The sequence below is a fragment of the Protopterus annectens genome, chromosome 2.part1, assembly GCF_019279795.1.
Source record: "Protopterus annectens isolate FY-2018-M chromosome 2.part1, PAN1.0, whole genome shotgun sequence".
In the NCBI taxonomy this organism is placed as follows: Eukaryota; Metazoa; Chordata; order Ceratodontiformes; family Protopteridae; genus Protopterus; species Protopterus annectens.
In genome coordinates, this window is record NC_056729.1 from 1,371,162,221 (window position 1) to 1,371,187,122 (window position 24,902).

Here is a 24,902-nt window from a genome sequence, read left to right on the forward strand (position 1 = left end):
GTGCACTAGCAACTTGGGCTACCCCTCATACCTTTATTACTCATTACAAATTGGATTTGACCTCCACTGGTGGAGCTTCCTTTGGATCCACGGTTCTTAGGAGTATATTCCCATGAGACACCCGAGAAAAAGGTGCTAGGGATGCTGTCCCATATGTAAGAATGAAGGCAAGATAGGACTACAGAACATAAAGAAGTTATGTACTCACCATAACGTTCCATGTTTGTAGCCCATTTCGCCCTTCATTCTTAAGAACCCACCCACCTACCCCCGTCCTTGGAGGATTCGGAGACAGGATAGTATTGCCTTTGGTAGGGTGAAGACCTTTCTTTGTTGTTATTCCTTCTGCATAACCTTTCTATCACTTTTGTAGTCAGCAGCAAACAAGATCTGGGGATTCTTACTAGTGCGCTATGGGATACCTACTTGCCACGAGCCAACTAAGAGACTTTGAGCTTTGTAATCGGCCGAGTCGGAGCCGAGGATTGGCTTCAAACCCATATGTAAGAATGAAAGGCAAGATGGACTACAAACGTGGAACGTTATGGTGAGTATACAATTTCCTTTTTTCACCTACAGCTGTAACCCCCATCTCTGCACTTTCCCACACAAAATCTGTGGCTGTTACTTTTCTTCGACATCCCAACCTACAGCCTTCACTTGCAAAATGAGATTTTTCTTGTGACCGTCCAGATTTTCCCTGTCTGTATAAATGTCACATTGGGTCTCACTTGAAGCTGGATACATTTTATTTATTTATTTTATTTTATATTTGTTTACCAGGAAAGTCCAACTGGGCATGGATCCCATTTTCAGCAGAGGGCCGGGGACAAAAGCTCCACAAAGGTTAGTACAGCGATTACAGTAAATGTTGTTTGGTCTTTCGACTTTTCCCGGTTAGGGGTCACCACAGCGGAACTCCGGTCCGCTAATGATTGGTAGTTGATTTTTACATGCCGAGTTACCAGCCCTGACGCACAACCTTCAATGAAGGTACAATTACAGTAAATACAATGCACATATTAATAAACTACAGTACAGAGTCAAAGGTTAAATTGTGTTTCAATCCAAGAAAGGTGCAAAAAGTAAGTATACTATAAGGAGCACAGCATGTTACAGTAAACAGTACAGTTGAAAGGACATTTTGTTCAGTCATTTGGTTATGTTCATCAGTGGCTAGTACAGTAAACACACATTGATTAAGAGTATAGAAAGAAGTTGTTGCAAGCTTTCATAGAAGGTTAAGTTATGACATACCTATTGGTAATGACCAGGCCAACAGAAGTGAGCAAGTAAATAAATTCTGCCATGACCTTATTTCAATTAGCATCTTGTCTGTAATACTTGAGAACTGTATGCAAATCACTTGATTAGTATATCACAAGACTGCTTTATGCTTCTAGACATGGAAGCTGTTTGCAGCGTGCTTGCTCCAAATGATGGTGGCTACTGCATTTGATGTGATGGCCAAAGAAGCTTGAGGTTTCATGTTTCACCATCATTTTTAGTTAATTCTTCTGCACTTTTCAGGTTTCAAGATGTACTATTGCCTGTTTGATTAGAGGAGGTGAGCCCTGAGTTTTTTCCTCATTTAGTCGTCGTTTGATATTAGGCCAAAGGAAATAAGCAAAGAAAAGTGCCACAGAGGTAATGAATACAGAAAAGTTGGCCTTCTGCTGCTACTCACACTTCAGTTCTTTTCCTATAATACATTTTTAATTATTTTACAATGTTCTTCGTGTTTCACTTTTGCAGTCATCACATTTGGATTATCTGCTTGCAGTAGCCCTCAGTCAGCGTGATTATCAAAGTCTTGGGTCCTGCATCGGTTGTGTCTCATCTACCGTGACGTCAGGTAGTCTGGTATAAAGCATGCAGCCGACGCCATTACATCAGTCTTTCTTGCCATGTGGTGGCCGAAGCAGAAGCAGTTCGCAAGTGCCGGTCGGCTGACTCCTGAAATTTTTGTTTTCAAGTTTCAGAACCGAAGTCTTCAACTAAAGCTAAGTACCCCATTGGGGAAACTTTTTCTTGCTCTAAACCGATGTCAGTAAAAGTCAATAATTGTATTTCTTGTGGAAAGCAAATACCTCATAAAGATTTTCATTCATACTGTACTCCTTGCCTAGGCCTTGACCACGACGTACCTCGCTGTCAGTTTTGTGCCTTATTTAAACCGCAAACTATTCATCGTTGGTACATTTTCGCTTCTAAATATTTTGGTACTCTGTTCAATTATCCAGATACGTCTTCAGTAAGCCACCCAACTAAGGACATTGCGAAAAAGATACAGAGACAGACAGCCTAGGTCCAAAGCTGCCGATGATGCTTCTCCAAAGCTAGTCGCCAATTCACCGGTACTCAGTGAGGTGCTTCCGCAGCCCCTGATACCCGCTACTTCAGATTTGCAGGCCTCTACTGAGACCCATTCGAAGTCCAGTATGCCACAAGATGCTTCAACTGTGGAACCTGTGGATGTCTCTACCTTGGATGGGTCCAGAGCTGCTGTGCAGGCACCGGCTTCTGAGAGTGTGTTTAGGCCTACTGACTTTGATATTAAACCGACGCCATCTTCTTCTTCTAGGCCTAAAACTCGAGCCATGCCCAGGAAACCGACACCCAGGCTGCATGGTCAGGCCTCTATGCCTAAAAAACAAATTAATAGAATAGCTGAAGACCTTATTACTTCAATCAGGGGAAGCCAACCTTCCCCCTCTAAGAGACCTAGGACTGAATTTGCTTATGATACTTCCGACCAGGATTCTGAAATTTCTGTCTCCTCTGATAACCAGGATTTACCCTTATCTACCTATGAGGATTCTGATGCAGAGGACTCTATTCCCTCTGCTTCTCCCCCAGAGGATTTTTCTTTTGGTGAAACCTTGCATACTCTTAGGGAGCATTTTCAGTGGGAAAGCCAGGATTACTCTGATTCTAAAAAGAGGCTTAGAGATTTTCTTACTCCTGCCCCAACACAAGCCTTTCGTTTTCCCTCCTGTGCTGGACATTGTTGACGACGCCTTTTCGGAATCTAGCTTGGCCCCTGACTCTTTACATATTACAGGGTTCCTGATTCTCACAAGTTCCTTTTTACAAATCCTGCTGCGGATCGAGAGACCATTTCACAGGGACCCAAGGGCATTAAGGCTACTACTGCCAAAAATCCTACCCCCTCAGATAGAGATTCCAGGGCCCTGGATAGATGGGGTAGGAAGGTATACACATCTGCAACCTTGACCATCAGGGCCTTAAATTGCCAGTTTCATATGTTAAAGTATCAGCAGCGTATTATTGGATTGCTTAAATAGAAAATGATGTTGATTCCTGATTGTGCTGAAAGTAAGGATTTACAGGATTTGATGCATTCTGCTGAACAAGTTGGAAAACATACTTTGCAATGTGGTTTTGATTCACTAGAGACATCTTGCAGGGCTGCTGTCACTGGGTCTGTACTTAGAAGTCATGCTTGGCTTACGGAGCAATCTTTGCCAGATCATGTTAAAACTAAATTGCTGGATGCTCCCTTAAATCAGGACCGCCTGTTTGGCGACAAAGCAGACGTAGTTCTTAAAAGATGGAGGAAAAATCTGAATCTATGCAAACTCTTAAAGATTTCTTACAAGTGCAGCCTCCTAGATTTAGTAGGCATTGGCCCTCAAAAAAATGGTCCTTTCCTGCCTCTTCCAGGCCTTCTCAGTTCAAAACACCCAGGCTTCAGTCCCAGGGTATGCACAGGACTAAGCAATGGGGAGCTCCCACTTCCAAATCAGGGAGTAGTAAGACTCCCCTCTATGGTAAGCTGTCTGAACAACTTAACTTTAAAACTTCCAAGCACTTCTCAACTTACTGCTCCTTTAGGGGGAAAGATTGCTCTGCAAGCAAAAAACTGGGAACTCATTACCCAGGACAAATGGGTTTTAAATATAGTTTCCCAAGGATACAGATTTCACTTCCACATGTTACCAACCCAGAACGGTTGGCCAGATCTACCCCCAAATCAGTGGGAAGAGGCTCAAAAGCAAGTACTCTCTCAAGATTAAAGGCTATTCAGACTGTACCAGAAGAGGAAAAGGGACAAGGCTTCTACTCAAGACTTTTCCTGGTACCCAGAAAAGAGAACTCATGGCATCCTTTCCTGGACCTGTCTATCCTAAACACCTTTTTGGTGATTCTAAAATTCAAGATGCTAACTCTTCACCAGTTGCTTCCCATGATAGGCAAAGATGCCTGGTTGGCAACACTGGATTTAAAGGAAGCCTACCTGCACATCCCAGTCAGAGACTCTTGCAGAAAATACCTACGCTTCAAAGCAGGCTACATGCACTATCAGTTCTCTGCACTGCCCTTTGGCTTATCTACTGCGCCTAGGGTATTCACAAAGTGCCTAGCTCCAGTCATTGCATTTTGCAGGCAAAGAAATATTCAAATATACCCATACTTGGACGATTGTCTAATTCAGGCAGAAAGCCAGGACATACTTCTGAATCATCTGGCATTTGTACAAAAGGGAGTTAACTTGTCTGGGGTACACCATAAACAAAAAGATATCACATCTGGTACCCTGTCAACAAATTATATTCCTGGGAACAAGATTGAACACAACTTCCCAGATGGGTTTCCTCACGTCAGAGAAACAAATTCATTTGACAACTTACTTCAAACTAGTGGCCACAAAAACCCTGCTATCTGCAAAGCAAATACTGCAAGCCTTGGGGTTCATGGCCTCGTGCATTCTACTAATTCCATATGCAAGGCTGCATATGAGGAAACTACAGTGGTATCTAAAAAGCCTATGGTGTCAACATTCTCAGGGTCTAGAAGCAATGATTCCTAACATACCTTGCCTACATTTAGAATTCCTTTGGTGGGCAGAGGCCTGCCACCAAAACAAGGGGCTACCATTCACTCTACCCCCTGCCACCCAAACCCTAACAACAGACGCATCAGCCTATGCATGGGGGGCTCACCTGGCAGGGAAGTGCATTCAGGGCAAATGGAACCCATGTCAAATGCACTTGCATATCAATCAAAAAGAAATGCTAGCTGTACAAAATGCTCTGACAGCCTGCAAGGACCACATTCTTCCAGGACAATTAATGGTAAAGACGGACAACACCACTGTTATGTGGTACATAAACAAGCAGTGGGGTACCCATTCTTACCCCATCTACAGACTAGACATGGCTCTGTGGATCACAGCCTTGAGCTTACCAAGTGCATCTTCAGGCTCAATTCCTGCCAGGAAAACTAAATACACTGGCAGACGAACTAAGCAGAAATGTCATGGACCCACACGAGTGGAAACTGGAACCAAAGATTTTCAACATGTTGACCAACAAATGGGGGATCCCAGATATAGACCTGTTTGCCTCCACCCAGAACTACCAGTTGGACAAATTCTGCACAAGGACTCCCCACAAACAAGTTTGGAAAGTAGATGCTCTGGCCTTTAGCTGGAAAAGTCTATCAGTTTATGCCTTTCCTCCTATGCCTCTCCTCTTCAAAGTACTACTAAAGATTAAACAGGACAAACCAAGGATGATACTGATTGCACCAGACTGGCCACACCACCACTGGTACCCCCTCTTGCGCAGTCTGTCACAACTGGCCCCATGGCACCTACCTCAGACCCCTACCCTGCTGTCTCAGCAGGAGAGCCAGATTCTGCACCCCCAGCTTTAAACCCTGAACCTGGCAGCCTGGCTAATTACCTAATCTCTCCATTACCATCCCTCAGTAAACAAGTGTTGGATATCATTTTGGAGGCAAGGAGGCCTAGTACTAGAAAATTATATGCTGAAAAATGGAAAAGATTCTGTGCCTGGAACCAAACTCAAGGGATGGCTACAGCAGCGCCCAGTTTACCTCAGATTCTTCAATACTTAACTGAGATGCTTCACAAGGGCCTTTCCTTTTCCTCCATCAAAATTCACGCCTCAGCCTTTTCAGCTCATTACAACACAGAACCACCCCTCTTTTCTCACCCACTGCTCAAGCAGTTCCTCAGAGGGGCCAAAAACTTAAGACCAGACAGGAGAGCCCCAACTCCAGCCTGGGACCTTAATTTTGTATTGGAAAAACTCACTCTTCTCCTTTTGAGCCAACTGCAACTGCAGAGTTAAGATTCCTTTTTTGGAAAACCGCTTTCGTTTTAGCAGTCACTTCAGCAAGAAGGGTATCTGAATTACAGGCCCTTATTTCATGCGGACAGGGTGTCCCTCAGGGCCAATTTATTTATTTATTTTACATTTGTTAACCGGGAAATTCCGACTGGACCAGGTCCATTTTCAGACGAGAGGCCCGGGGAGAAAAGCTCCAACATCAAGTTATACAAATACAGTACATCCAGCATAATACACAAAACAGGTTACATCATGTATGCTGAGCATAGTAATATAACAAGAATTAATAAAAACACTCCAGGTAAAAGATATAGAACATGGGTAAAAAGACAATGTCAGTCATACTTTGGTAAGAAAAGAAAATATATCAAGTAAGATTCTACAGTTAAAAGTACCCTTTCAGATGACCAATCCCTGTTTCATTCCCAAGGTGGTATCCAGTGTGGCTCTTAGTCCATTCATTTGCCAACCTTCTTTTCTAATCCACAGAACAAAGGGGAACAGATACTGCACTCCTTAGATGTGCACGCACAGACAACTTAGATTTTACTTGGACAGGACTAAACCTCAAAGGAAATATGAACAACTGCTGATGGCATTTGCTGCAGGGGCAGAGGGGAAGGCTATTTCAAAGCAAACCATTTCTAAATGGATAGGCCATTGCATTCATTTTTGCTATAAGCACCATGGAAAACCTGTCCCACAGGGGATTAGACCCCATTCAACCAGGGCTGCATCTACCTCTACAGCTTTTCTCAGAGGTGCCCCTACCAGAGACATCCTAGAAGCTGCTACCTGGAGTTCTGTACATACTTTCACCAAGCATTACCATTTGCCAATTTTCTCTAAATCCAGAGCTGGCTTTGCCACTGCAGTCTTGCAGGGCCTTATAGCTGGTCCTAATGCTATCTAAATTCCTCCTCCCATCCTTAGCTTTGGGAATCTACCCAAATGTGATGACTGCAGCAGTGAAACACGAAGAACATAGTACAGTTGTGTACACTTACCATAAATGTAGATGTTCGAGTGTATTCACTATTGCAGTCCTGGTTACCCTCCCTCCAGCCCCCTGACTTCTTTTGTCTATACATCTTTTCTCCTCTACTATACTTAAAAGCTTTTTTGTGTATTTGCTTTTTTGTTGGAGGTATAACCTTGTGTGTGTGTTTTTCCCATTAAGGGGGAACCTGACATCTGTGGCAAGAAAAACTGGTGTAATGGCGTCGGCTGCATGCTTTATACCCCTGACTACCTGATGTCACGGAAGATGAGACAGCAGCCGACGCAGGACCCAGGACTCAGGACTTTGATAATACAAGCAGATAACCCAAATGTGATGACTGCAACAGTGAATACACTCGAACATCTACATTTATGGTAAGTGTACACAACTGTACTTTTTCCAGGTCCTCCCCAACACACACATTTTGAGGTGCATTTATAGCCAGTGATATGATGATCTGTGTTTTCTGTATTACAGGTTCAACATTTTCCTTCAGTAAATATTCACGTACAAGAAAAAAGTACTAATCTACAAGAAGAGTGCTGGTGGGAAAAAGCAGTATATTCACCATTGTTCCCCAGATCACAGTACACAGGTGAGCTTGCGAAGTAATTTGTCTTGCATTTCATTTAGAAGACAGTTACGGCATTATGTTGTTAGTTTTGTTGTATTAATTTCCAGACATTTTAGAATGAATGCATCACGCTCCTAGTTTAGGGTGGGAGTCTGTACTATAAAGAACTTAGTAAGGGATTAAAAACTACAGTGTTAAGCAAAATGTCATGTAGCATGGCAGCTGTCTTTGTAATGGGAAATTGAGCAAAATATGGATTGGCCCAAGTATTCAATATCCTAAATGAGAAGTGATGTATAGTCTGGAAACCAATAGTTGGAACTCCCTGCTGCTTTTACTGTGGTCGAGTTCAGAACTGGTTTGAAAGTAGTTATTGAAGCTTCTTTTTTGTGTTTAGTATAAATGTCCTGCTTTTACAAAAAGAATGTACATTTGCTAAGTTGGGTGTTACTGCTTTAATAACTGATTTCACCTTTTGCATACTGTCTCGTGTATATGGATGCTTATGTGCGCGTGTGTGTGTGTGTGTGTGTGCATACACACATTGCCTGTTGAGCTCAAAAGATCGAGATTATTGGCTGTTAAACATTCTTCTGTGTAGATGTTGTTCGTGTTTCACTGTTGCAGTCATCACATTTGGGTTATCCCTGCCAGAGTAGCCCTCGGCCAGCCTGAATAGCAGAGGCTTAGTATTTCTGGGTCGGTTGCTGTTGCTTCAGGACTGATGTCAGGTCGTCAGTAGTATAAAGTAAGGCAGCTATGCCATTACATCAGTCTTTCTTGCCGTGGAGCTCGAAGCAGCAGCAGTTTGGACAAACGGCGGTCGGTCGCTACCTGAGTTTCATCTACTGAATTGAAGCTGAAGTCTTGTAAAGCTAAGTATCCCGTTAGAGATCCTTTTTTCGTGCACTAACCAATGTCAGAAAAAGTTAATAATCATCTTGACCGTGGAAAGCAAATACCACACCACAACTTTCATTCTTACTGCGTCACTAGCTTAGGCCCAGACCACGACATCCCCCGCTGTCGCTTCTGTGCATTATTCAACACAGAACTATCCATCGTTGGGCTTTATTGTTGCTTGATATTTTCGCTCTCGGTCCTCGAATTCTGATATGGCTTCAGTAAGCCGTCCGACAGCAGATCTTCCGAAAAAGCGTAAATATAAAGACAGAGACAGACCGCACAGGTCCAAAACTGCCGACGACGATTCCTTTAAGCTAATCATCAGTTCTCCAGTCCTCAGTGAGGTGCTTTCAGAGTCCCTGATGCCCGCTTCTGTGGATTCGCAGGCCGCTACCGAGACCTTTTCGGAATCTGGTATGCTGTGAGACTCTTCATCGACCAAGGATCCTACGGATGCCCCTACCTTGGATGGGTCCGGAGCCGCTGAGCAGGCACCGGCTTCTGAGGAAGTACTTCGCACTACCAATTCTCGCCACAGACCAACGACTTCTTTCACGTCTACCATTCTTTCGATAACTACAGCGTTTCTAAGGCCCAGGGTATGAACCGCACCCAAGAAAACGATGACCCAATCTCGGGCACCTGCTTCCTTGCCTCAGTCTCAGATGCTTAAAATGGCGGAAGACCTTATAATGCTTATCAGGGGAAGCCAGGCTACCCCTTCCAAAAGAAAGAGATTTGTCCCCAGTAGTTTTATCTGAACAGGAGTCCGATGGCTCTGATGCATCTGATTATGAAGATATACAACCCCTCTCTGCTTATGAGGATTCTGAAGCAGAGAAATCCATCCCTTCAGCCTCTCCACCCGAGGACCTTTCCTTTGGGGAAACCCTACATACCTTAAGGGAGCATTTCCAATGGGAATGTCAGGACTACCCTCAGTCAAAAAAGAGACTCAGGGAATTCCTAGATCTTCCACAACACAGACCTCTGGCCATTTCACCTGCCCTGGATGTTGTGGATGATTTTATGGAATCCAGTTTGACTCCTGACACCCTCCCCTCCTACTCCCAGGAAACCAGACAGGTACTATATAGTATCTGACTCTCACAAATTCCTATTCAAAAATCCTACTGCTGACCCCGAGGATGTTCTTTGTGTTTCACTGTTGCAGTCATTACATTTGGGTAATCTGCTGGCAGGTTGCCCTCAGTCGGCCTGAATTCCAAAGTCTTGGGTCCTGCGTCGGTTGCTGTCTCCTCTTCCATGACGTCAGGTCGTCAGGGGTATAAAACAAGCAGCCGACGCCATTTTATTTAGTCTTTCTTGCCACGCGGTACCTGAAGCAGAAGCATTTCGCAAGTGCCGGTCGGCCGACTCTTGAAACATTCAAGTTTGAGTTTCAAAACCAAAGTCTTCACTAAAGCTAAGTACCCCGTTGGGGGAACTTTTTTTCTTGCTCCATACCAATGTCAGAAAAAGTTAATTGCATTACTTGTGGGAAGCAAATACCTCATAAGGATTTCCATTTATACTGTATTCCTTGCCTAGGCCTTGATCACAACGTGCCTGGCTGTCGGTTTTGTGCAGATTTAACCAACGCAGTATTAAGCATCGGTATATTTTTGCCTCAAAGTATTTTGGAAACAGATTTAACTAACCAGAAATGTCGTTGGATAGCAATCTGACTACTGGAGTATATAAAAAACACAAAGAAAAGGACAGAGACAGACAATCGAGGTCCAGAACCGACGACGAAGCTTCTCCTAAGCCAGGCGCCAGTTCGCTGGTACTCAGTGAGGTGCTTTTGCAGCTCTTGATACCCGCTACTTTCGAGTCGCAGGCCCCTACCGAGACCCATGCGGAGTCCGGCACGCCGCAAGATACTCAAAAGTATTGGACCGACTGATGTATCTCCCTCAGATGGGTCCGGAGGCGCTGAGCAGGCACCGGCTTCTGCGGGTGTATTCAGGCCTCAACATTTTTATATCAAACTGACGACAGCTGCAAAACCAAAGACAAAAGCAACTTGTAAAGCTAAAAAACCGACGCATGATCCCGCTACCTCAGAGCCACAGGCCACTTTCAACTTCCACGTGGAGACGACTGGGCCTCTGGATATTCAAGGTATTGGACACTCGGAAATCATTCCCTCAGATGGGTCCGGAGCCGCTGAGCAGGCATCGGCTTCTGAGGGTGTCTTCAGACCTGCTCAACTATATATTAAGCCATCTTAAGCTTCAAAGACAAAGACTAAAGCAGCTCTAAAGACAAAGAAACAAGTACAGCATTCTCCTACTCAGACTTCCATGCCTAAAAAACAGATGCTCAAAATGGCCAAAGACCTAATTACATTGATCAGGGGTTCCCATCCCCCTCCTGATACGAGGCCTAGGCAAGAGACAGAGTATGATTCTTCTGGTCAGGTTTCCATTTCCTCTGATTCCTCTTCTGAACAGGATTATTCCAGGCTTCCCTATGAGGATTCCTATGCTGAAGAATCCATTCCTTCAGCCTCTCCTCCTGAGGATTATTCTTTTGGGGAAACCCTACATACCATGAAGGGAGCATTTCCACTGGGAGAGCCAAGATTATTCTGAATCTAAGAAAAGGCTGAGAGACTTTCTGCTACTTCCTCATCACAGACCTCTTGCTATTCCACCTGTTCTAGACATTGTAGATGTATTGTAGATGTATTTTCAGAGTCTGGCCTGTCCCCTGACTCTTTACCCCCTGCACCTGCTAAGCCAGACAGATAATACAGGGTTCCAGATTCTCATAAATTGCTATATAAAAACCCCGCTGCTGACCCAGAAACTATATCTCAGGGTCCCAAAGGGGTTAAAGCTTCCACTGCAAAAAAAAACTGTCCCCTCTGATAGGGATTCTAGGGCTCTAGACAGATGGGGGGAAAAAAGTTTACACATTTGCTACCTTGGCTGTAAGGGCCTTAAATTGTCAGTTTCATATGCTTAAATATCAGCAATATTTAATGTCACTGCTTAAACAGAAATTGTTGACAAATACGGAATGTTCAGAGAACAAGGAAATGTAGGATTTATTGCATGCAGCTGAACAAGTGGGAAAGCATACTTTGCAATGTGGTTATGATTCACTGGAGGCCTCTTGCAGGGTCGCTGTTAAAGGTTTTGTTATTAGAAGGCTTGCTTGGTTAAAGGAACAGAATCTTGCCTGATCATGTTAAAGCAAAATTATTAGATGCTCCATTACAGCATGATACTTTGTTTGGTACTAAAGCAGAAGAGGTGTTGAAAAAAATGGAGGATAAAGCAAAATCCATGCAGACAGTCAAGGATTTCTTACAGGTACAGCCACCCACGTTTAGCAGGAACTGGCCTTCTAAAAATGTGTCCTTTCCAGTGTCAGACAGACCACAAAGATGCAGATACAGGTGTCCCAGAGGCAGATCTCAGCCCCAAGGCTCATACAGGCCTAAACAATGGGGTGCTCCTACCTCCAAAAGCGAAGAAGACAAATCACAACCTTACAGGAAACAGTCCCAATGACTTTCCTCTACCAGATCCAAGCACATTTCTTTTGGCAGCCCCCTTAGGGGGAAAACTAGCATTTTTTTCATCAAATTGGCAAATGGTTACCCAAGACAAATGGGTCCTGAACAGTGTCCCAAGGCTACAGGTTCTATTTTCACACCCTAAAAAGGTCAAAAAGGTATTCCAGACCTGACACTCAATCAATGGGCAGAGGCACAAAAACAAATTACAGCCCTCATGGATATGAGGGCCATCCAGCAAGTATCACAACAAGAGCAGGTGCATGGATTTTACTCCAGTCCTTTCCTAGTGCCCAGAAAGGACAAAACCTGGAGACCAATACTGGACCTGTCTATACTAAATATGTTTCTGGAAGTTCCAAAATTCAAGATGTTGACTCTACAGCAGCTACTGCCCATGCTGGGCAAGAAGGCTTGGCTCGTAACTTTGGACCTAAAAGAGGCATACCTGCATGTCCCAATCAGACAATCTTGCAGAAGATACCTCAGATTCATAGCTGGCTCAATGCATTACCAATTCTCTGCACTGCCTTTTGGCTTATCTACTGCGCCCAGGGTCTTCACAAAATGCCTGGCACCAGTAATTGCGTTTTGCAGACGAAGAGGAATTCAAATATATCCCTACCTGGACGACTGCCTAATTCAAGCAGAGAGCAAAGACATTCTTCTAGAGCATCTGGCGTTTGTAAAAAGATTACTAATTGGCCTAGGGTACACAGTAAGCAAAAAGAAATCAAAACTAGTGCCCTCTCAAGAGATAATATTCCTGGGTGCAAGCTTAAATACAACTGCCCAGATGGCTTATCTCACGCCAGACATACAAAAGCAACTGACTTCTTACTTCATGAAATTGGCAACAAAAACCCACTCATCTCCAAGGAAAATCTTGCAGGCCTTGGTTTCATGGCATCCTGCATTCTACTAATTCCATATGCCAGACTGCGTATGAGGAAACTACAATGGTATCTAAAAAGTGTTTGGACTCAGCATTGCCACAGCCTGGAGACAGTAATTGCACTCATTCCCTGCTTGCAACAGGAGATGTTAAGTTGTCTATCTCAACTTCATTCTTGCTGGTTGGGTTTGGAGCCGATCCCCGGCTCCAACTCTGCCATCTTCAAAAGCTCGAGAGCTGCTTACTGACTCGAGGCCCCCCTATATCCCATGATGCCTGGCGCTAGATACCCAGATCTCATTTGCCGCTTCTGCTGCGAGGTTGCTTTTTCTGGCTCATGTCATATTTTTTCTATTTTATTGTTAGCTTTGATAAAAAAAATTTGTATTATAATTATAGTAGTTATAGTTGTAGTAGTTCTACTGGTCTAGTTAGCTATTTGTAGTTTAGTCTCCTTTCCCTTGGAAACTCGTTTTTTGTTAGAGAGTCGTCGTCCCCCCCCTTTGTTTCTTCAAGGTAGCCATTTTTAGTTAGAGGCTAATCCTTGTTCTTTAATATAGTAGTTTTATTGGAATTGTTATATATCAATAGCTTTAGTTACTATTTTCTTAGATATATAGTGTGTGTGTGTGTGTGTGTGTGTGTGCTGTTAGGGTGTGGTAACTTGTGTTGAGTGTGTGTGTTTTTTACTAGTTACCTACTTCCCTTCTGTTGCTTTTTCTCTGTGATTGATTTTCCTTTTTACAGGAATGTCTAAAGATACAAAAGTATCTGGATTCAAGAAGCGTGACTCCTGCTGTCAGAAGATGTCGCTGACAGATGGTCACACTTCTTGTGTCTACTGTTTGGGTGCCCTACACCCGCAGGACTCTTGTTCGGTGTGCCATGCCTTTAGTCCAAGAGTCCTGCAGGAGCATAGGAATAAGCTAATCCTTAGGGGTTTGCTCAAACCTGAAGGGTCACCGGCTACGGCCCAGTCAGTGAAACCCTCTAAGCCAATGAAGCTGCCGGCACCCAGTTCAGAGCCGTCGTCGGGCGTGGTGTCTGCTTCAACTTCGGATCCAGCTGGAACCGAAGTACCTGTATCCCAGTCGGCCCCTACTCTGGTGACGGAACCGTCAGGGAGCCGAAAACGCTCTAGATCTCCATCCCTAGAGTCGATACGCTCGGCTCCGGGGTCGCCTTTGTTAGTCGGAGCGAAGTCACTGATCCCACTCTTCTCGGTCTTCTAGACTATCTGACCACGATTTGGAGAGAGTGGTGAGCTGGCTTCTAAAATCGCAGGCCCTGGCTAAAATGTTGTCCAGCTCCTCTCATCAGGGTGCGGCTCCGCCTGTCGCTGCAGTAGTTCCTTCTTCGACTCATCCCTCGAGTTCGGAGCCGGAGCTTGCTGGGGCTCGGATCGTGGAACCGTTGGTGCCGATACCTACCCTTTCGGTTCCGTCGTCGGCTCCTATCGCTTCCATGGTGCCATCCTTGGAGGGATCTGGGCGCTGGGACTCCCTCGTCGGCTCCGAGGGGGCGAGTGGCATCGGACCCTTGTCCGTCCCCTTTCTCCCTCTTGGAGCTTCGGCGCAGGAGAGTTTGGCTCCTACATCGGCTTCGGAGCCGTCTCTCTCGGTGCCAGGAAGGTTTCCGGTCTCTTCGGAGCTGGGGCCTTCTCCGCCATCAGGAGGGGGCGCCTTCGAGGTCATGAGGATTGTGCTGGCCTCTGAGTCAGCCCCATGATCAGCCTCATCGGCTCCTCCCCCCATGGTGCTTGCGTCTGTCTCTGCCTCTCCTCCAGACCCCAAGCTTGGGGAACAAGCACTCCAGGCCACCCCATTGGGTGTATCTTCCTCTTCCGAGGCCTACCCTGATCATTCAGAGGAGCCCCCTCGAAAGAAATGCAAGAGGAAGCATGTTCACTCCCCTGAGTCTGTCACTTCAGATACTGACTCTGAGGATTCGGAAGGGTCCCCGAGATCCCCCTGTGAGGACGTCTCTTTCTCAGACATCCTTGAAATACTTAGGCTGAGGGGGAACTGGACTACCCTTAACCCTTCACCCTTCTGAGGATGAGTCGGTATTCCTGGACGCGTTTGGTTCCCGACTCTCAACTTCCTGGATGTCTCCGCCTTTCGATCCACTGATGTCTGTGGTGGCTCGGAAGGCGTGGTCAGCCCCAGACACAGTGGAACTAACCCCCCGAAGACCCACAAAGTTTATTACTGCACCACAGGACAAGCAATTTCTGATGAAGGGTGTTCTCGTTGATGCCATGGTGGTAGCAGTGGCCACAAAAAAGGAGTTGGCTGAAACTTTTTCGTCTGTCCATCCCCCTAATTTTCCTCAGCGACCTTCTCCATGAGATCACTGAACTACTTGTGCCACTTTACCCACCTTCAAAGGGATCTCCTTAAAGAGCTAGGAGATACCCTTCAAGATCCATCAGCTGCGGGGGTCCAGGCTAAGGTTGCCTCCCAGCTGGCGACTCTTAATTCAGTAGTAAACTCCTCCATGCGGCTCATCTCTTATGCAGCTGATGGTGCAAGTAGGGCCGTAGGCACAGGCGTGGCCTTGAGGAGGCATGCTTGGATGTGGTTATGTAACTTTGCGGAACCCTTCAGGGCGTCTTTCACCAACACCCCCTTTGATGGTTCTGCTCTTTTTGGACCACAGGTGAAGGATATCCTTACCAGGTGTGAGCAGGAAGGCAAGACTCTCTCTGCTGTGGGAGTCCGTTTTTCCACTCCTTCAAGACCGTATCCCAAGGGTCAGAAGAATGGGAAGATGTGGTTCCGGAAACCCCAGGGAGCCGTGCCTGACACACGTGGAGAGTTCCTCTCCAGGGGCAGAGGAGGGAACAACAATAGACACCGCCCTCGGGGCAGAGGGGCTCTGCAAAATCAGGGCCAAAGAGAATCTTTTTCTGACAAGCCTTTCCAGCATCCCTGAGGTGCTGCCCGGCTGTCCACCTTCGGAGGCAGTCTGGGGAAGATTATCGCTGTACCCAAAAGCCTGGCAAAGTATAACACAAGGCAAATGGGTACTGTCTGTCATATCCGAAGGCTACAAAATCCCCTTCTTTCGCACTCCCTACATTCCCAACAAGTCCCTTCCAGATGTTCCACCCAATCTAAGGGATCAGGCAGTTCAAGAAATATCAAAACTGCTAAGAAAAAGAGCCATCCAGCCAGTCCCAGCAGACCCGCAAGGATCCGGAACTTACTCAAGGTTCTTTTTGGTACCGAAAAAAGACATGGAACTGGAGACCCATTCTGGATCTCAGCAGACTAAACACAGGTCTGTTCAAAGAACGAAGTTCCGGATGGTCACACTACAGTCCATTTTACCCTTTCTGGGTCAGGACAATTGGATGTGCTCCATAGATCTTCAGGACGCGTACTACCATACCAAAATGGACAGACGCTCCAGAAGATTCCTCCGTTTCCGGCTGGGAGACGGTCATTATCAGTTCAGAGCTCTGCCCTTTGGTCTCACCACAGCCCCCAGGGTGTTCACCAAATGTTTGGCAGTAGTTACTGCTTACCTGAGACGGGAAGGATTCCAGGTGTTTCCATATTTAGACGACTGGCTCCTTACTGCTACCACCAGACATCACCTGCTGCGAGCCAGAGATTACACCATCCAAATTTGCTCCAAACTAGGCATCGCAATAAATTTCGAAAAGTCTGCATTGTCGCCTTGTCAATCTATTACCTTTATAGGCGCAAACTTAAATACAAAGGACATGTCAACGAGACTTCCATTAGACAGAGTGCTAGACATTCGCCGACATGTGCAGGTCTTATTAGGATGCAAAACAATTCAGGCCAGATTCGTCCTAAGAGAGAGCTTCTGTCTATACACACTGAGCAGAGTGGAAGAGAGGTGTGGACTCCAACTCTTAGCTGAGATATACAAGTATCCTGTTTTTTTTTCGATTATTTATACAGTTTATTGTTCCTAGCAATTTATATATAGCACTTTTATTGTAATCTGCATGGGTAATTGATTTATTTGCAATTAAAGCATTCTGTATCTTTACAAATCTTTATCTGTTTAAAAACTTTCATTTTGTGGCTTTCTCTAGTGCTTTGTAGGCTAATAGCTGCAGGCTAGTGGGGGCTGGTTCTTTTGTGTTTTTTAAAAAAAAAAAAAGTTGTTGTTCTGGTATTTAAGCCCTAACTGTTAGAGAGTTTCTGTCTATACACACTGAGCAGAGTGGATGAGAGGTGTGGACTCCAACTCTTAGCTGAGATATACAAGTATCCTGTTTTTTTTCGATTGTTTATACAGTTTATTGTTTCTAGCAATTTATGTATAGCAGTTTTATTGTAATCTGCACGGTTCATAGGTTCATACTAGGCTATCTGCCCTAGGGCATTTATAAGCCTAGCCAGAGTGTGTTTGGCTTTCGCCACCCATTTTAAATTAATTTTGCTATGCCCTTTTTCGAGGTTAGTATACTGTGCCTCAACAGTGACACAGAAGTGATACCCGGGGTAAACCTATGATCTCCCATCCACTCATCAAGATTCCTCTTGAAGACAGTCAATGAGGGGACTCTGCCTAACCTGGACTGGGATTTTATTCCAAAGTGAAGGAAGCCTCTGGGTTATGAATCTGTCCCTCCAGCATGTCCTATTTATTTCAGTGCTGAGGTTCAAGTCTCTCGAGCGCGTAGCCCGATGGAATTTGGATTTTCTGAGGTGCAGCATGTCCATTAATTCCGGGTTGGACATGGCTTTATACGTCAGGCACAGATCGCCTCTGAGCAGGCGGTATGCCACTGAGTAGAGCTGGAGTTTCTTTAACCGGGCAGCATATGGCATCTGTTTGAGCCCTTTGATCCTCTTGGTGAGGTACTTTTGGGGTCTTTCCAGTTGCTGCAGGTGTCTGGTGAGGTACATCCCAAAAGGGGCATTGTACTCAATTATGGGCCTGATGAGGGATGAGTAAAGAGGCACGATGACCTCCCCTGATCTAGATGTGAATCCCTTCATGATTAGGTGGGCTATATAAAATGCTTTTCTAACCACTTTGGCCACGTGGTTGTCAAATGAGAGATTGCTATCAACTTGGGTCCCCAGGTCCCTAATTACTTCTTCTGTACTTAATGCATTACCACCTATGTGGTAATTTGTGGGCACTTTTGCCAAAGGGGATGACTATACACTTTTTGGCGTTTAGCTTGAGGCCATGGCTCTGGCACCAGTTGTCTGTTTCTATGAGGCCCTTTTGAAGGATGCCTGTGTCGGCTGGAGAGTCGATTATGGCGCCCAGTTTGCAGTCATCTGCGAACTTGGTCAGCCACAGTCCTTCTGTGTTGGCCTGTACCTCCGAGAAGTATATACCGAACAAGAGAGGTCCCAGGACTGAGCCTTGTGGGACGCCACTTGTAACTGGTTTGGAGTCTGACATGGCTCCAGCAATTCTAACCATGTGGGTTCTGTCCTTGAGCCAGTTTGCAACCCATCTAGTGACATAGGGGTTTATATATTTAAGCTGGTGAACTTATCTATAATGTCCAAGTGGGGTATTGTATCGAAGGCTTTTGCGAGGTCCAGGTAGGCTGTGTGGACCACCTTCCCCTTGTCAATGGCCTTGGTGACTGTTTCAAAGAAATCGACCAGGTTTAAGAGGCAGGATCTGCCCTTAACAAAGCCGAACTGGGTAGGATCCAGTGTCTGTAGGTCCCCAGTATCTTTATTTATGAGGTCCAGGATGATCCTTTCCATAGCTTTGCAGAACAAGCTAGTCAGGCTTATGGGGTGATCGTTTCCAGGATCCGTTGAGGCACCACCTTTGTGGAGAGGGACCACTGTTGCTGTACGCCACTCTTTGGGTACATATCCTGTAGTAAGGCTGAGATTGAACAGTAGTTTTAGGTTTGGGTTTAGCTCTTCTTGGATTTCATGTAGGATGCAGCCCAGGACACCATCTGGTGCCATTGATGCTGTGTTTTTTGCTTTGGAGAGGGCGGCTCTTACCTGAGCATCTGAGATGTCAGGGGGGCAGCACTCTGCTGGGATCGATATTTGCCCTTTTGGTGGGAGAAGTTTGCTGAACCTGTCAGCTAGGATGTTGGCAATGTCTGTGGGTTCGGTGTATTTTTTGTCATTTTGGGCTAATTCTGAGCATATCTGGGAATTCCCACCCAGGTTCCTAACATAACTAAAGAAAGTCTTGTGATTATCCTTAGTGTCCTGTGCAATTTTTCTTTTGAAGCTGGCCTTAGAAGATTTTATGAGTGCCCGTAGTTTTTTGCTAATACTGATCAGAGATGCCTTCCCTTTTTGGGATTTTGCTCTATCAATGTAGTAGCTTCCTCCTTCTATTGTATAGTTTGTTTGTGGCTGGGGTCCACCAGACAGGACGTCTGCCTTTGGAGGACTGGGTCTTGGTTTTATTTGGGATTGCATGATCCATGCATTCCTGAAGGTGTTCATGGAATGCATTTACAAAGGATTCTGCGGTCTGGGCCGTATTTCACACAGGCCCGGGGGCTTTAAAGGATTCCACCTCGGTTTTGAGGAGTGTGAAATTTGCTTTAGAGAAGTTTTTCACTGTGGTTTTCTGGGCAGGAGGTGGGGGTCGGGATGTGAATATCCAGTGAGATTAGTTTATGGTCTGATCTTACCAGTGAGGGATACAGTTCTGGTCTGGAGCATAGAGTCCCCATGTTGGTGATGATCAGGTCCAGTATGTTTTCCCCTCTTGTGGGAGTGGTAACAAGTTGTTCCATGCAGTTGAGTTTATCAATTCTAGGAACCTTTGGGCTAGGGTGTTGGAGCTAGAGTAATGCTCCCAGTCTAAGTTTGGGTAGTTGAAGTCGCCCAATATAATGGTGTTTGGAGAGACCTTCATATTTTCCAGTGTTCTCAGGAAGGCCGAGTGGGGTTCCTGGGTTTGGGAGGGTGGTCTGTAGCAGGCTATAAACTGGAAGGCAGTTTTACCCACTGTTATTTGCACATGGATAGTCTCTGATGCTTCATGCTGTGCCACCAACCTGGAGGTGTGGGTATCTTTGACGAATATTGATACTCCCCCTCCTTTTGTGGTTCGGTCCAAGTTTTAGGGCAGAAAAGCATGGTATGAGGTATAACCTGGTAGTGCTGGGGTGCTTTCGGGAGTCTTGAACCAGGTTTCTGTTACTGCACAGATATCGATGTTCATGCTAAGGAGAGTTTCGAGTGCGTGCATTTTGAGGTTTAGACTTCTGGCATTGAGTAGCATTACTCTTAGTTTCTTACCCCTTGTGATACTTATGGAGGTGGGTTTGTCTTTTGAGCCTTGCCTAAAAAAGGCACTATGGGGGTAGCAAGAGCCTGTGCCAATATCCGAAAGCCCAGGGGTGACAGGTGCAAGCCGTCCCTAGCGAAGCATCGTGGCTTGTTGAGCATGTCATCCCAGGCTGACAGGCATTGGATCCGCTTTGAATGACACCAATACTTAAGCCAGTTGTTGAAATTGATCATCTTGTCTTCATATTGTGGCATCATTCTTGGTGAGGGTAAGATGCTACTCAAGGTCAGGGTCATACCGGCTTGGGCTACATGCTCAGAGGGCTCCTCTATGTCTCTTTTCATGTAGTCCAGGGAGGCACATCTCAGGTCATTCACACCAGCATGGACAATGACTGAGTCATATTTGTACTTGCCTTGGAGTGACCTGAGTGCTTGTGTTATGTGGCGGATCCTAGCACCCGGCAGGCAGCTCACCGTGACCTTCTCCTTGTTCAGCCTGGTGAGCGGGACGTCAGTGTGCCTGACGATAGAGTCACCTATTACAAGTGTATCAGGTGTGTTGTTTATCCTTAAGGGCTGTGACTGTTCAGCACACTGGCTTTGAGAGCTATGTGTTGCACTTGTTTTGTTTTGGGGTAGCGGTTGCTTGGGTGTCTGCTTTGGAGGTCTCTGCTGCTTAGGCAGATTTTTATTTAGAGCCTCCGAGTATGTTTTTGTGTGTTTGTGTTTGGTTTGTTGTCCTGGTAGGTCTATGTGAGACTGGAATTGTAGTGAGTGTGGTTTCCTTCTCCTCCTGACTGGTTACACCAGTACTGAGTTGAGAGAGTTTAGCCTCCAGTTTGGATATATGGTTGCATCTCTCACATGTGTTGGAATTTGTTGGGAGGAGGAGGAGCGGGTTGTCTGTGTACATGAGGTAGTTGTAACATTGCCTCAAGATTCCCAGATTCACCAGCTGGACCGGAGAGATTGACAACTGACCTTTGGACATGCTAGAATAGTATTGGGAATTCCTTTATAATTGAAAAAAGGGCCAATGGGGAACAAGGTACTCAAGGGGAGTTTGTGAGGGTGTTGTCCTTTTAATTTTTTAGTGCTGACTTGTATAATTGCTTTAGTGAGCAAGTGCCAGGTAACTTAAATGCAATGTGTTACAGGTAACTTAAATGCAAAAACGACAAACAGTAACTTTCTTTCAAGTGAAACAAGGAAATAAGTACAGTAAGCAATGCAGATATCACTAGGGATCCACAGAAGCACTGAAAAGCCGCATTTTTGGTGGAATTAGCGTTTCAGGGAAATAACAAGCAAACAAACAAGCATGCAAACAAATCTAGATTCAGCAGGCCTGGATCTAGTCTATGCTACAGCAAACAAGGTGCACCAATTTCAGTAAGAAACAGTTCAAATATGCAGGCACTATAAGCCTTTAACCAGAAATTCCCAGCTCAGAAGGGCAGAGTCCAGCCTCTCTTCCCACAAGAGTGCAGACCACAAACCTTCTTAATGTAAAATAACTGGCCTGAAGCCCAAGTGCTTAAACCAGAACTAATACACTTTTAGAATAACAGACACTGAGCCCTCAATCAGCAGTTCCCAACTTAGAAGGATGTAAGCTACCTGTTCTGCCACTACAGTGCAGACCACAAACCTTTTTAATGTAAAACAAGTGGTCTGAAGCCCAAGTGCTTAAACTAAAAGGCTTGGAATGAGTTACACCAATCAGTAATAAATACAGTTGAGTATTTTTAAGATGACGCAAAAGCAAAATAAAGTAGGAAGAAACATAAATACAGTGAAAGCAGATACATTGAGAGAAAGGAGTAGCAGAAACTAAGCTGATTGGCCTTCTCAAATGTTCTCCCTGTACTATGTAGAATGAGGTAATGACACTAGACTGGGAGCAGGGTCCCAGATCAAATTTTACACTAGGGGTGGGCAACTGCAAAGCCACCAACTATATACCAACAAGGAGGAAGGGTGGGAAACAAACTGCAGAAATGTTTCTCACCGCTGAAAAGCAGCAGTGAGCCTTTAAATGAAAGTTTTAAACAGCTAAAGGAGTCTCTAGAAAAAAGTTTAACTGCAACAAGTTATCAGAAACAAACATCCCAACGGATGCTTAATAAAAGTGGACAATTTCCAGTTAATACCTCACACACAGTGAAACTAGCTAGAAAAATACACAGTACACAAAGTGCTATAAGTAACAAAGAAATAAAGAACAAAATAAACAAAAAAACAGGATACTTACTGTTGTATATTGTAGCTCCGAGTTTCCTCAGTGTCCTTCCTTCGATCAGTTCAGTGTGTAACTGATTTATTTGCAGTTAAAGCATTTTGTATCTTTACAAATCTTTATGTGTTTAAAAACTTTCATTTTGTGGCTTTCTCTAGTGCTTTGTAGGCTAATAGCTTTAGTGTTCCCACCCATCCTCCCTGTTGGTGTATTATGTTATACTTGGTGGCTTTGCAGTTGCCCGCCCCTACTGTAAATCTGATCTGGGACACTCCTCCCAGTCTAGTGTCATTAGCTCATTCTACCTAATACAGAGACACATTTGATAAGGCCTTGTGTTTCTCCTTTTTCCCTTTCAAAAAAAAAAAAAAAATTTTTTTTTGCCTGAATTTCCTTATGTTCTGACTGTGCTTCTCAAACATTTTGGAAATATAGAGTATATTTTAGAGCATTTATTATAACTGTAATTGCCTTAATATTGCTACAACTCAGGTACTCTAGGTTGCACTGCATCTGAAGGGTTTGTGTGTTTTAGCTGCTTTTCTGTATATATGGACTTCTCTGTATATGTAAACTAGCTACTTATTCGGCTGTATTACTGCCACTTAAGTCGTTTTTCAGTTGTGCACTTGCTTTGCTTCATTTAAAAAGTTTTAAATAACTAATTTTGTAGAGTTTTAATTGCATTTACTGTTTTGGACTACACACTCAAGTGTGTTAGACTTTTCTGTGTTTATTTACTGTATTATTGCATTGTTTAGCCTGTTTCAACAAAAAAATATGTACTATCTTGTTTGCTCGTTTCCCACCTTTTCTAGCCAGTCCATATCCCAGGCCTTGCTTGTCTCAGGACTTTATTTTCTGTGCTCAGAGCTATCCAGGCCTTGCTGTAGCAGAGGGAAGTCCTACTGCCTACCATTGGGACTGGTGAGCATTGTACTGCCTATCTAATGCTAGAGGAGTGGTTTCCAGCTCTGAAATTGTAAGTTTATTAGCCTTTTTGGGCTGATTTCTATCCCTTTCAACTTTCTCGCTTAAAAACGCGTGTGTTTGTACCTTTTTCACATCGTGCAGCACTACGAGGCTACAGTTAAACTATTCCAGGTGCCAGAAAATCTGCTCTTCAAATTTTCTCTTAAAACTAGCTGGTTTCTCAGTAGTAGCACTAAAATCTAAACTGCTGTGAATAGCACTTGCTCTAGAACCTTCTGTAAAGCACTAGGAAGCCTGAACCTGATACAAGCACTCAGCTCTCCTTGTCAATAAGGAGAACTTAATCATAGGCACTAAACAGCCTACAATTGCAAAGTACCTTGGAAAGGTAAGGGAAAACAGCTCTTAAACCTTGCAAAAAAGCACCTAAACAGGCATCCAAGGGTCAGCTTCCAGTGTTTTCTCCTGTCCACCTGGTGAATCTGGGCATACTGGGGCAATCCGGCAACTGCCTCATGTACACAGACAACCCTCTCCTCCTACCACCCAACACTACAACCTGCGAGAGATGCACTTACATAGCCAAACTGGAAGCAAAGCTCTCTCCGGTCAAGACTGTGCTAGACAGTCAAGAAGAGAAGGCTAACACCTGCATTACACCTCTAGCAACTCATAGCCCTTCAAAACCCACACCATCCACTCCCACACATAGCAACACTAAACCCACATATGCGGAGGCCCTTAACATTAACTTGCCCAAGCAACAAGGACCTCCGAAGCCGAAACGCAAACAAACACCAGTCACAACCAAAGTGACACATAGCTCACAACACCAGTGTGCCACCCAACAGCCCCTAAGGCAAGACAATGTACCCAACACTTTAGTCATAGGTGACTCTATAGTCAGGCACACTGATATCCCACTCACCAGGCTGAACAAGGAGAAATTTACAGTCAGCTGCCTGTCGGGTGCCAGGATCTGCCCCATAACACATGCACTCAAGTCACTCCACAACAAGTACAAATATGACTCTGACATTTTCCATGCTGGAGTAAATGACCTGAGATGTACCTCCCAGGACTACATGAAAAGAGACATGGAAGAGCTCTTGGATCATGTGACCCAGGCAGGTATGACCCTAGCCCTGAGTAGCATCCTGCCTTAGCCCAGAATGATACCACAGTATAAGGACAAAATGATTGACTTCAACAATTGGCTAAGCTTCTGGTGTCATTCAAAGGGGATCCAGTATTTGTCTGCCTGGGAAGACATGATCGACAAACCATGATGCTTTGCCAGAGATGGTCTGCACCTGTCACCCCTGGGATTAAGGTAACTGGCTAAAGCTCTTACCACCCCTATAGTGCCTTTTTTAGGCAATGTTCAAAGGATGAAACCACTACCATAACCGATACAAGCATGCAAAATCTGAAGGTAATGCTACTCAATGCTAGAAGTCTAAACC

The 24,902-nt window shown here is 44.9% G+C and overlaps 1 protein-coding gene across 5 annotated transcripts in view; it reads left to right on the top strand.

The window, feature by feature from the left end:
* Positions 1 to 24,902, top strand: part of KIAA0232 (KIAA0232 ortholog) — a 1,643,611-nt gene that overhangs the window by 1,248,284 nt on the left and 370,425 nt on the right. For all 5 annotated transcript variants that reach the window (XM_044062835.1, XM_044062830.1, XM_044062834.1 and 2 more), the window contains exon 7: positions 7,603 to 7,720. In XM_044062835.1, the coding sequence (XP_043918770.1) occupies positions 7,603 to 7,720 (118 nt within the window). The remainder of the gene's footprint in view (positions 1 to 7,602; positions 7,721 to 24,902) is intronic.